The sequence below is a fragment of the Colius striatus genome, chromosome 3 (genome assembly GCF_028858725.1).
Source record: "Colius striatus isolate bColStr4 chromosome 3, bColStr4.1.hap1, whole genome shotgun sequence".
Lineage (NCBI taxonomy): Eukaryota > Metazoa > Chordata > Aves > Coliiformes > Coliidae > Colius > Colius striatus.
In genome coordinates this window covers 20,337,123-20,350,601 of record NC_084761.1, presented here as the reverse complement: position 1 = coordinate 20,350,601, position 13,479 = coordinate 20,337,123, and the positions used below count along the sequence as shown (strand labels likewise).

The 13,479-nt window shown below is 46.1% G+C and overlaps 1 protein-coding gene across 1 annotated transcript in view; it reads right to left on the bottom strand.

Annotated features, from left to right (window-relative positions):
* ADAMTS3 (ADAM metallopeptidase with thrombospondin type 1 motif 3) overlaps positions 1–9,317 on the bottom strand; it is a 121,048-nt gene extending 111,731 nt beyond the window's left edge. The window contains exons 1-2 of the mRNA XM_061993785.1: positions 9,235–9,317; positions 8,282–8,309 (exon numbers count right to left, since the gene is read on the bottom strand). Of these exons, the coding sequence (XP_061849769.1) occupies positions 8,282–8,309; positions 9,235–9,303 (97 nt within the window). The 5' untranslated portion in view covers positions 9,304–9,317. The remainder of the gene's footprint in view (positions 1–8,281; positions 8,310–9,234) is intronic.
* Positions 9,318–13,479: the final 4,162 nt, after the last annotated feature.

The following is a 13,479-nucleotide window of genomic DNA, read 5'->3' as shown; positions in this document are numbered from 1 at the left end:
GATGTGACAGTCCGCTGCCTTGACCCATACAGGCTATGCTCATTCAGAGCGCCCTCAGTTGCAGCTCATTCACTATACAACACATTCCAACTACTGCATGCTCCAGCCTAATGTCCAACACCACGTGCGTAGGACCCCTCTGCCTCACATCTCCCCTTTCAAAATTCCCCATTTAGGATTCCTGTTAGGGTTACTCTACATCACTCTATTCTTCCCATGAAGAATGATAAAAACTTGTGTCATTTTTAAAAGGACAAAGGACAGTGCCACTTACTACAACAGTGTGTATTAAAGCTTCTACTAGCTAACTTGTCTGGATATATGCACTTCAACTAATGTTGGAAAACATAAGGTATGTGCCACTGCTCTCCTCAGCTGGAACACTCCAGCTTATAAATCCTTGCTTGGGTACCCTCCAGCAAGGCCTTGAATACTCTTTGCACTATCGCTATCATAAAAACGCTTCATACTACTTTTACATGGACACTCACATGACATGCAAGAAAGAAGAAAAGCGTTTGGCACTTCACCATGTTAATCAAAGTATAAGAAACCAGAGATAATGTGAGAGGCAGGCCGTTATGACTCCAGGGAAAGCACATGGATCACATCATGACAGTCAAACACAAGTTATGCACCTCAAGCAAATATAGGCCACAGATGCTGGGCTACACACTAAGGAAAACATCCTCCACATGCCAAAATTTTCAAGAGTGGGTCTTTTGTGACTCTATTTTCATAAAACTTATAGACAAAACCCTGAAATATTCACGTACATGTATCTGGGGAGTTTACTGGGGTTTAGGGTTGCTTAATAGCCAGGAAAGAAGCAGTAAGAGTTTTGGATTCACAGAATCCCAGAATGGTGAGGGCCCTCTAGAAAGCATCCAGTCCAACACCCTGCTAAAGCAGGTTCACCTCAATCAGGGTGCACAAGGAATACACCCAGGTGGGTTTGGAAACCTTCAGAGAAGGAGACTCCACAACTTCCCTGGGCAGCCTGTGCCAGGGCTTCCTCACTTGAACAGCAAAGAAGTTTCTCCTCACATTCAAGTGGAACTTGCTGTGTTCAATCTTGTGTCTCTTACCCCTTGTCCTGTCACTGGTCACCGCACAAAAAAGACCAGACCCATCCTCTCAACACTCACCCTTCAGGGATTTATCAACATTGGTAAGGTCCTCTCTCAGCCTTCACTTGCTCCAGGGTCAAGACCCCCATTAAGATTTTGAAGATGAAGCACTATGTTTGGTTATAACTGCAATTTGCATATGTGTTTCTGCAGTCTTAGAATTGCTATAGGGAAAAGAATCCAGTGGGTATCACACACAACTGATAAATTAATCAATGTCCGCAGTGATATAAGCAGTGACTTTTCTCTCTACAGATCTCTAACAAATCTCCTTAGCCAGCAACTTGATAATGTCCTTCCTTGTCAAGTAACTTGAGTAACAGAGTTTGAAAACAACAGAGAAGCTAATTATTACAAAAGCCCGCATCACAGAACTTTACAAGATTGTACCGGAGCCTTTCACTTTACTGCAAGACACAGGAGCTACAAACCCAGCAAAACCATGCTCTGTGGACAGCACTAAAGAAATCCTGAGGTAAAAGTACAGCAGCTTAATGGCATGACCCTTAGCTAAGGCCATGTCTGCTCAACACATGATGAGCTTCCAAGAAGTCACCACTACAATGCCTCTAATCAGTACTGGCACATCCCTGGAGACCCGAATGGTGTGGCCAGAGGTGGCTGTGGGAAACTAGCTACTAGCAGAAGTTATCCCAAGGCTAACCTGCTTTAGCAGAGGCATTGCTCAAGCAAGCAAGGCCACGGTAGAAAAAAGGTAACAGCAATGAAAGCCTGGCATTTTTTTGTGGTTCCCACCAGTCAGCTGAGGATTCTTGTCTAATTAGCAGCAACATTAGCTGTCTGGAAACCTTCCAATTGGGTTCTGAATTTGTCTAAGTGAATACAATACCCTCTGCCCCCAAAAAACCCTCCTTCTGTGTAGTCCCTTACCTGTATCCTGAAAATAGAATTATTATCCTAAGAGAAGAAATTCTCCTTTTCCTCTCTCTTCTATTCTTTGGCACTGATGAGAAAAGGAAGAGAATCTTCTCTTTTGCTCAGAGAAAGACCTCCTGTTATCGCTTACCACATTTACAGCCCTGCATTGGGACATGCACATGTGTTTCCCGTTGCCTTAAAGTAATTTCACACTATTGTAAAGCAAGTCCATCAAATGAGTTTCTCTTCTCTGTGAGACCTTGGTAATCTGGAAGTAATCAGGATATGCAGTGTCCCATTTTTATCTTGTAAAAGGAGGAGAGACATTCCCTGGGCCAGGTCAAGCTGTGGGTTAACTGCTGCCAAGAACTGGACCAAAGCCTAAGTCTTACTGCCTGTATATTAAGACTACATGACAGTTAAAAAGACACTTAGCCCAGAAATAATTATTCCCTAGCTCTTCTCTTCCTGAGAGAACTGGCTAAAGCAATACTAGAGTAATATTCCTGACACTTTTTTCCTAAAACACTCTATGCCTGGGTAGCTCAGATGCTACCGCTAAGTGCCACTGGGAATTCCTCAAATAAATATACGCAATTAAATAAGCTGTATTTTACCCACTCCCAGTGTGAATCACACTTGAACTGAGAATTAATAGAGAAGAAGCTCAGTAGCTAGTTCCCCTCTCCTGGTAGCAGTGGCTGCTTATTTTAAGAGACTCATGCATTGAAAGCATAACTGTAGTAGGAAAAATATTCTTGATGGCTTCAACGCAGCTGTTTTTTCTCAAATTTTCTTTTATGCCAGTTACTGAGGGATTTGACACAAAAACAACATATGGTACTAGTAGGATGTATATGGACATTTCAATTCTTTCACTATTAATATCTTTCCATAATACACAAACACTCTATCCTAGACAAGTTCCTTATCCTGTTAAAGGGGGTTGTTGGGAAAGGGTGCTCCACATCCTACAACCAAGTAGTCACAACGTGTTTCCTGGTAGCAGCCAACTCCACCTATTTTGCCCCATACCTACAAGATCAGCTTCGAAAACTGCTACCCTAATTAGGACATTATCCTTAGGATAATTCCCATACGAAACTCTGGGAATACTGAGTCAGGATTGCTTATCTCTCTCCTTAGAGAGGAAACCAAACTAAAACTCTAAACTAATTTTTATTAATTAGACACCAGGCCATGAACAGGAGCTAGAGCTGCTGGGGTTTATACCCTAACTTGGTCAAAGCTAAAACCTAGGTCCTCACACTCCCAGCACTTGAGCAGTGAGATTTCAGTCACGGTCTGACATGCCTCCTTTTACCTCACTGAGATTCTGCCTGGGTTGGTTTTTTTTTAAGCAGGATGCTCAGTGCCAGAGCCCACAGTCTGCTGATCAAATTCTGTGTTCACTGCACCACTGAGAAAACACTTTGCACCTCTTGCAGCAGCATTCCCAGATTTTTACTTGTAGGGTGGGAAAAGGTTATTTTGCTAATAACAAGAACAGCCAGCTAGCCGTAAGAAGGTAGGAACAAAGGGTGGAAAATAAGAACTGTCAAGTTTTTGAGTCAGCAAAAGCCTTTTCCAGAGTCTCCAAATGCTGAGCTAGAAGAGGAAATGCCTTTTGTTCAAAGGCAATTAAAATTAGATGTGACATGACTGAATGCTGAAGACATTTAAACTCCTCCACTGGCTTATATTACCCTTTTTCCATAGACTGTATGGCCTTAGGAAATGCTATTCCAGCTGTAGGTGTTCCCTTTCCTATGCTAAAATTTCAGAGTTGATCTGTTCTGCTAATTCAAAGCTTACAGTAGTAATCAGAGAAGAAATACAGAGCAATACAAAAAGCACTTTACTTCATACTTTCTTAATTTTTTTTTAATCTGGCTTTAAACTGCTGCTGCTTCACTTGCACAATGTTTAAGTTGAAAGGAAGCACTTCAGAAGGAACATCACATTCTTTCATTGTGTGCCAAAACATCATTAGCTAGAGAATGCCTCTGAAGAGGGCTGCCCGAACTTTTTTCCCCTCAAACACAGATGAAACTGAGGAATTTACACCACTGGCTCACAGCAGTTGTCTGCGCTGTACAACAACCACTGACAATGGGGCTTCAAAAGACCCCAATTCTTTTTTGTTGTTGTTGTTACCACCTGCATTTGGAAGAGCACATTTGTTGTTATCACCTGCATTTGTCTTTTTAAGACAAAAGATTTTGGGAAATGAGTTAATAAAGAATTGTTCATATGGTTGTTCACAGCAGAATTCCAAACGCACAAACATCCATTTAAGAAAGAAGGTTTCAAAACCACAGTCTAAATTGAAATCAGTGGAATCAGTGGAAAAGGAGGAATTTCTGAAAGTTCAGACAAAGTATTTGATGCTCAAACCAATTTACCCAAGTTTGAAGATGTAACCTTTTTTTTTCTTTAAGAAAGTATTTAAACTTCATTTAGTGTTCATTATCCTGATGATTTTTTTTTTGTTCACACTGCAAGTAAACACATTCTGATAACAGGGCTCTACTTTTTTGAGGACTAAGTTTTGCAAGCAGATGAATTTTTCGATAAGAGGAGCTCCTTCGCCTCTCACAGTGACTTGTGCAATTATGTCCATTAAATGAAAGTGTTGACAGCATCATTTCCCCCCCTATATTTGTGAGCCATGGCAATGAAATGTAGATGAATTACTACATGCAGTAACTACAGCTGCCTCTCTATATTGTTAGCAGTTACTTCAATGTAGAAATCTGTGAAAATCATACGAAAAGCACAACTGTTTGGACAGAGACACTGGGCACTGCACTAGGAAACAACTGCACAGGAACTCCTGATAACAACCCATCCATGTTGCCCCAGCACTGGCTGTATTGCCAAGTCCCAGACTGTCCCATACTGACATGATGGGATGACCAGAGAGCTACCATCAGCCTCAGAGCTCCCTCGTCTCTCATGGAAGACGGGTCTGAAGGTAGCTTGTAGGGTCAGGAAGCTCAGCTACCTCGGCAGGAGGACTGGATCTAACGTAATGCCTCCAGCAGATGTGCCTGCATCTTCTGAGTGGAACTCACAAGCTGTGATGCAACCAGATCAAGGGATGGCAGACATGCAGCTGTGCAGTGGAAGCACTAGAGAAGAAAATAATTAATTACCTGCTGCTATAGGAATTAACAGCATTTCAGTAAAAGGCCTGCCTCATGTTCTGAGAGATTACCCTTCCTTCCACAGATAAGCACAACGGGATGAGCACTGAGCTGCCCCAGTCACTCAGCAAAGTACTGCTTATTAACAAGGAAAGACGGTGCAGTGACAATGAGATGACCCTAGCAGAGGTTTTGGCGTCACGGTTTTCTGCCTTCGTTGTCGGTTGGTGGTTTTTGGAAATAAATAAGTGGTTTTGGTTCCTCTCAGCAATTTTCCATCAACTTCAGAACTACCATTCACTCTGTATTTCACTGCCTTTAGGTGGCAGAAATGCCCAGAGAGAAAGCCAAGTTAGAAAAGGGGGATGGACTTCTTGAGAATTCTCACACAACTCTGTGCCTGAACGGGGATGAGGCCAGGCAGTATACTTCTGTGCTATCCATTGCAAGTGGGATGAATAAAGGTAAGGGACTGCAAAAGAGAGGCCCACATGGTGCACCTCTCTTCAGTGTCCTTGTTCCTTTACTTCACTGTCAACTTGTCCCAGGCATATAGACACCTCAGGAAATCCTTTGTAGTATTTTCTCAGCATCTGCTGAACTTTGCAGGTGAAGGTGCCAGATCCAGGCAGGGGGGCTGCCTGTTTTGCAGGGTGGCCATCTGGGTTTTCTTCCAGAGGTAGCACTGAGCAGCAATGGAGCTCTGCTCTGTGGGAGGCTGAGGCAGGGGGAGTGAAGATGTAGCACCAGCCCCAGTGCCAGCACCTTCGGGCTTACACTAGTAGCAACAGTATCATTTCCTCCTGACAGTTTCCAGCCATTTGCAGTACATTACACACTAATGCAGTTAATTAAGCTTGGGTAACTCCCTATCTCTGGAATACATTCCTTACTCATATTTAAAAAAAAAAAAAATTAAAAGTCCTGTATGCTTTAATTTGTCCTAAGTGACTTTCCAGGCTACAAGAAAAGATTAGCTGCTGACAGCAGCCAGTCCTGGGCCAAATCAAAATATACAACACTGATGAAAAATGACACTTAATAGAGACTTAAAAGTAGGCCAGCCCGTTTGGAGGCAATCCTAATACAGGTTTTACTGTTGACATTAGAACTCCACAGTAAGCTGTACTTTTTTAATCAGGATCAAGCTTTGCTTTAAACATTAACAGCTTAAAAACATCAAGCGTAGGACAAATGACAATGAGTGTAAGTGTTAACTAGCTATTTCTGCTTTCAACACACAGATTTCCCCTCAACAAAATGCCATCAATCCCTGTAAGCTAGAGCTACTCACAGTCTGCCCTCAGTAAGCCACCAGCCTCTCAGTCCTGCCAACCTGAAGCAAAAGCCACCAAGATGCCATGCGGTTGTGCCATGCCAAGAAGATACAGACAGGCCAGCAGCTCACTCTTGCTGGGCACCAACTGACACCAAGTCTCATCCCAAGAGGGTCCTGCACTGCACAACTAGGCGTCTGGAATCTGTGAACCATTAGACCCACTAGCCAACATTCTCTTCCTCTCTACTTGTTCCTTCCCAGGTAGGGGAAGGTGAGTTGACTTCTGCTGCAAAAGCTCCCGAGGTGCCAGGAACGACAGGTGGAGAGCCTGTACTACACTGAGCACACAGACTGGGCACTCTGGGCTTGGTGTGAACTGCCTGATTCACTCGCTGCCTTGCAAGACCACCTCTCTTGCTCCTCCTGTGTGCCTCAAATGCTCCCAACTACAGCGGCGCAGGGACTGTGACAGAAAGGAAAAGGTTAAAGTACAGAAGTTATTTTCCAGATTAAAAAAATTTCTCTGATGTACTGTATAATTTAAAAGATGTATTCCTGTATAACTTATGGTTTCTGAAATTCAAATACAATCCATTTCTCATGGAAACGACTAGAAATGGTATGCTGACAGGATCAGCATACCACTGGAAAAAAAGTCTGTTTGCCAGTTAGATTTAAAGGTACCTAACCATCTCAGTTCCGTTATTCACTGATCACAGTGGAAATCAACCTAAGCCCAGAAGAAAGCAGTGCCAGAAGTGAAACGGAGACAAGATCTCCAGAATTTAGAGAAATACTTGAAATTCTTTTCTGAACAAAACCTGAACCAAAACCTCAGCACTGAAGATCTAATGGCAACAGGAAATAGAATTTCCTGGGGTCCCTTCCCAACTGCTCCCACTCCTCTGTTGAAAAGCTCCAGGGCATGCTCCAGTGTGCAGACACTCGCACTCAATGGCAAACTTTTGCCAGGCTGATTCCCCACAGGACAGGCAAAGGAGCAGGTCAAATGGCAGACCCTCGCACCAACACCCCAGCAGAGAGAATAACAGCTTCTGCATCTTCCCACAGCCTCCTCCATCCCACAGAGCATGTTATCCGTTAGCTTACATGAACACAGAGCTTCTGAAACTAAACTGCATGTGCATGCTCCTCATGGTACGAAGCTTCCTGACTTTAGAAAAAGTCTGAGAGGCTTAAGTTTCAGTCTGACATGCCCCGTAGGCACTAATGAGCACTTTTCACTTCAGTAACCACCTTCCCCACAGATGTCAACTTGCTGCACTACACTTTCTTACCTAAGTGTATCAGTTGACAGTGTAAGAGTGAACAGCTACCGTTAGGCATGCAGCAGGCACACTGGGCCAGCAGCAGAATTTGAAGAGGCCTCAGCATTAGGCAATTTTTGTCCAGCTAAAACAAAAGGTTGAATGCTTCCAATACGGAAGAAAAATTGGTATTAAGAGATGGTTCGCCGTAGCCAAATGGAGTAGGCGTTTCCTCCTTGATTCAGAAATGAAGACAAGGTGCTTGACCCAGAGCTGATTTGATGCAGTACTCAGTGGGCTAGTTTAAGCACACTGCAATTTCTAACTTTTGCTGGTTTATATTTGAACAGGGAAGCACAGATGTATCAGGATGCAAAAACACATAATGAGAGGACATGCAAATTCAAGTCATGCCACACCACTGTGAAACTACAAATGCTCCTGGGTGGCAATGGCATGGGGGTATATAAGGGAATGCACGCCTGAATACAGATTCTTTTCCCAGAAAATAAACTAGTGCCTTGAGCTTCCTTCTTTTATTTCCCTTTTGATAGAAGCAGTGTTAAAAAGACTTACCTATTTGGATCTGTTGTTCTTTACCAGCCTGCAAAAAGAAACACATGCACGAAGTCGTTAGTGCAATTATGATGCAACGTGTGACAGCAGAGAGTTCTGAGAAGGCTGAAAAAGGACTTGGGTCTATATTGCACCATTTTTTACATTTTTGTTTTTGGTTTCCCAGGGTGGGATTTTCCCCTAACTGAATAAACAGCTGTTCCCACCAATACACTAACAGAGTCCATAGTAAGCTTAACACAAATAGAGCTGCTAAAAAATCCCGATTCTGAATGACCCATTCTATATTTCGTGACACCGTGCCAAAAAGTAAGTTCAGTGGCCAAAGAATTCCTTCAGGTCCACGAAAGCGGCGAGTTCTGGGCAGCGCGGGTGCCAGGGCGGTAACCAGGCAGGCGTGCTGACAGTTCTCCTCCCTCTCCGTGCCAGAGAAGGGGGAAGTCAACCGGACCTCCCGCGTGGGACAGAAGCTCTGTACCCGGCAGGGACAGAGCCAGCAGCCCGATGCCACTGCCAGCTCACCGCCGCGGTACCCCAGCCCTGGCCCGGGACCGGCACGGGGCGGGAGAACCTTCTCGGGGATGCCGCGCGCCCGGGCGAGGGCTGCCCAGGGCTCGGCGGGGAGGGTCGGCTGCAGCAGCAGGGGAAGCGGCGGCGGGGCCGGCGCACGCTCGGGACAGGAGCAAGGCGGCAGGACGCGCTCCCGAACCGACCTGTCAAAGCCCATCCGCGGCGCCTCGTCCCCGGGACGCCGGCGGAACGGCTGGCCGGTCCCAGCCCCGAGAGCCGCGCTCCAGCCGGACAGCGAGGGAAGGAGGGGCGCGGCGGCGGCAGCTTCCCGGGGCCGCTGGCAGAGGGACCCCGCGGGCAGGGCAGAGGCCCGCAGGAAGGAGCGGAGGGGAAGGGAGGGGAGCGGCGGCCCCCGGCCCCCCGCCAGCCCCGCCGCCACTCACCTGCCGCCCGGCCGCAGCGCGGAGCCCCAGGAGCGCGGCGGCCGCGACCCACAGGGGCAGGAGCACCATCCCGAGCCGGCCGCCCGCCCGGGGCCCGCCGGCCGGCCCCACCGCACGCTCCGGCCCCGGCCGCGCTCCTCCTGCCGTTCGCCGCCTCTTCTCCCCTTCGGCGGCTGCGGCGGTGGATCCACCCTCCCCCCCCCCCCCCGCCCCGGGGCCGTCCCTGGGGTGCCCGGGCTGCTGGCCGGTAGCGCCGGCGCCCCGGGGCCGGCTGGGCGCGGGCGGCGAGTGACCCCGCGGCTCCTGTTGCTCGCTGCGCCCTGCCTGCGCCGCGCACCGCGACCTGCCGCGCTAATAAAGCCGCACCGGCCCCCGGCCGCGGCCCCGCCTTCGGCACGGCCCGGCACACCGACGTCAGGGGCCGCCGCCGCCACCCTCGGCTCGGCTCGGCACGGCACGGCACGGCCGGCGGGTCACACACCGCCGGGGGCAGCTCCCGCAGCAGCGACGGTAAGCGCATGCAAACTTCATGGCTTCACGCGCAGAGAAAGGGCTTCACTTCCTGACCTGTCACCGCGCGCCTCGCTACATCTTCGAGACTCCCTGACCCTTCCTCGGCGTGCCCGAAATCCACAGGCTAGCTGCAAACGCAAAGCTCGCCCGCTCACAGTCCTGACAGCCATCAGCTGCCTTGGCCGGGATGCTGGTTTCACACTCTGCTCCCCAGCCCGTGACGACACCCCTGTGTTTCTGCCACCCCTACATTTCTGTATTTCCTATCGACCCAGGGCAGTGCAGCGAAAGCGACAGTCCCCAAGCCTCTCACCAGCCTAGAGACCCGCGACTTCTCTTGCACCCCGCTGGGAGCTTGGCACACAACTAGATCTCCACTGAACAAAAGGAAACATTGCCTGGCCTGAACAGAAACTAAAATCCCTTCATATAGGGCCTTCAGCAGACAAAAATCTCCAAGAAGCCACTGTGAACATTCATGGTCCCTTCCATTTGCCCAGCAGATGTTTTGTGGTTAGGCTGTGCAATGACAAGCTGGTAATAGGGAGTTATCCCCAAAAGGGGTGGGGGGAAAGCCTTCATGGCACTCTTTAGGAGATAGAAATAAAACACTCCTGCCTCCTTGTACTTCAGCAATGTTCAAAGTGAGGACCAAATTCTGTCAGGGTCAGGGCTATCTAGTGTTATGAGAGATGGCCAATATGGGAACATCTACATCCCCATTCAAAATCCCACTATTCTGTTGTACCTTTTGTATTACTACTCATGCAATATGCAATATGACCAACTGGCCACCATCTAACACAAACCAGCAGATTGCCGCTACTCAAGTTTTTCAGCATAAGCATGCAAAAACTTGACTGTAATAACCTCTGAAGTTCAACTGCCTGCCAGAAACCCTCGTATCAACATAAAAAACCACTGGTTCTACTAAACTCAAGTTGCCTCACAGTAACATTTCAGAGGAGGAGACCTCCAGCCTTGATTGTCAGGAGATATCCTGAATATTTAAACTACACCAGCCTGTGGAGCAGCCTTGCTCTTTCTGAGAAGACAGGCCCTGAACCACATTATATGCTCTCACAAGGCAAAAAAAAAAAAAAAGAAAGAAGTGGGAATGCCTGGGTATGTCTCTGTGATTGCAAGTGTAAGATCATTTCTGTACATCAAATACAAGAAGCAGCCCGTTACATGCAGCACACTGTAACAGTAGCAGTTGCATGCTGCTTAAGAGCCACTTTCTGGAAAGACCAGAACCAGAAAGGGTCAGATCATGTAAATTGCTAGCTGTGTAATTATACATTCAAAGGTAAGGTGAGGAGAGCAAGTTTGCAAAGCCACAGAGTCAGAATTGTTAATTCAGAATTGCCAAACTCAGGACGCCAGCCTAACCTTGCTTTTGTCTGTGTATGAATTAAGACCTTGACTGGCATTACTTGATAACACATCTCTTGTCCCAGAGGACTCTTCCCTCATCCAGTGAACAAAACAGTACCACTCACTTAATTTGCAGCTGTTCCACATTTTACTTCCCTCACTGATGTTCATTATGTGACCTCAGACCTTACTTATTGCACATTGAGTCCAGAAAACAACGTTGATTTCATTGTGGGTTTTTCCATAATACAACACGCCTGAGTGCTTTGCAAACCATCCCTATTCCGAAATGCTGGACCAGTACATCCTCTGGTGCTAACCATAAGAGCAATTCATTACTTGATCTCGTCGTCTTCCACTTTGTCTAGCAAATCTCTATTCTGTGGTCTTTGAGAGCAAAGAACCAAGGTCTGACAACCGTAAGAGAGTGAAACCGAGGTGTTAGAATTAGACGCCTCATCAGCTATTTCCAAAGAGAAACAAGACTGAGTACCATATTGCTAACAAACATCAATCAAGGCAGCATTTGAGAGTTCAATTAAAGACATTTCTCATCCCTAACAGCCAAGTTTGGACATGCTATTATCAGGGAATCATAGAATCAGGAAATCACAGACTTTCTTTCTGTATGCATTTCAAGTTTGATATATGTGTATCTGTATTTACATATGCATGTACATATATATGGCTCTTAAAAATCTGTTAAGTATTTGCAATTCTAAAATTATTCTTGCTAACACTACATCAGACAGGCTTTCTGCATCTGTGCAGTTTCTGTTGATGCACGAGACTGACAGCTACAAATATTTTATGAACCTGAGGTTAGGCCCTGAAGCAAAGAGGCACTGAAGTCTAAAGGGTTTTGCAGAGGCACAGATTTGGGAGTATGGCAACTGCAGCAGTATTTGCATGGCAAGAATAATGCTTATAGGAAAAGGCACTCAATGGTGTGAGGAAAATGTAGCATGACCTGATGATAAAGGCTCTGGAACATGGTCTCTATAAAATCTCACATTCTCTCACAGCAGAAGTGCCTGCAACACAAAACAATTTCAAAGCGAGTTTTAATTGGAACAAGAATTCAAACTGAGAAACTTTAAAAAAGAATATTCCCTCTAAGGAGCCAGAGAAATTATGTTAACAGGAGCTTTTGCAATGCTATTTAATACAAACTTTCAAATACTTTTCTTGTTTTGGTTTTTTTTTTTCTGAGATGAACCACTAGTAAACCACTAGTAACTATAACATCTAGGAATAATGTACATGGTCTAGACAAAGTCCAGTCTTCACTGATCAGGTACACACACACGGTTCAATATTCACTTTTGCAGTGACATTTCTTGATTTAGGAATTGTTAGAATTTACTGAGTTTCTGATGTAGTGTTCTTTGCCAGTCTGCATTTGATGGCCTTTCTTAATAGTGGCCAGTTGGGAGAGCATTAATTCTGCTCTTTCCAAAACAGACATCACTAAAAATTACTCAAGGCTAAGACAAGCTGCCTGTTTAAGGTGGCAGTAACCCTCTTTGAGTGCCTGGTTTAGAAAACTGAAAATATTTCCAAAATGTCGTGTAGATGGTTGCCCACTTTCACAGGAACTGCTGTTGCAGTGGACCACAGAGGACATCTTTCTTTAAGAAAAGATGATGCAGACTGGCTCAGAAAAAGGTACAATGGCAGTCCAGGTAGGGTAGTTCCAGATCACTTTACTTTCTTTGCCACCTCCACAAACTGAAGAACACATCTCTTATACAATGCTTGGGCTTTTTTTTTTCCCCTTCTCTTTTAATCTTTACCATTAGAATCGCACTTTGCTATTTACTTCCAGATCCCAGCTTGGCTGTAATTTGGCTTTGGTGTCAAAGCCTACTTTCCCTGAAGGACAGATACACGGGGCCTCAGGTTCTCCCTCTCACTGAGGCATGCATTGATCTCAGTATAGCCCAAGGGCATGATCTCCCATGAGGCAGAGAGGCTGGAAACCCAGATCTTGTTCCTGTGCAACCAGAGCACGTGTCCACAACCTGCTCAGCTTTCCAGCCTACTAACTGTTGCCTTAATGAAAAGTAGAAATATTTTTCCTCAAGTAATTAGAGACGCAGGAGGCCTACAGCACGATCATTAAACCCGAGGCAATATAAATCAGTTTCTTAGCACAGGGTACATCTGAAAAGAAGGCCTGCGCCTCATTTTTAAAATTCATTACTATTTGCATTTCAGGAATGCCCGAGGTGCCATTCATGGACTGGAGCCCCATTGTAGTCAGCATTGTGAGTGCACACAATAAAAAGGCCACGCACAAAGACCTTTCAGTTGAAGGGCTGCAGTCATACAACTGCAAAAAAGCCCAAACCC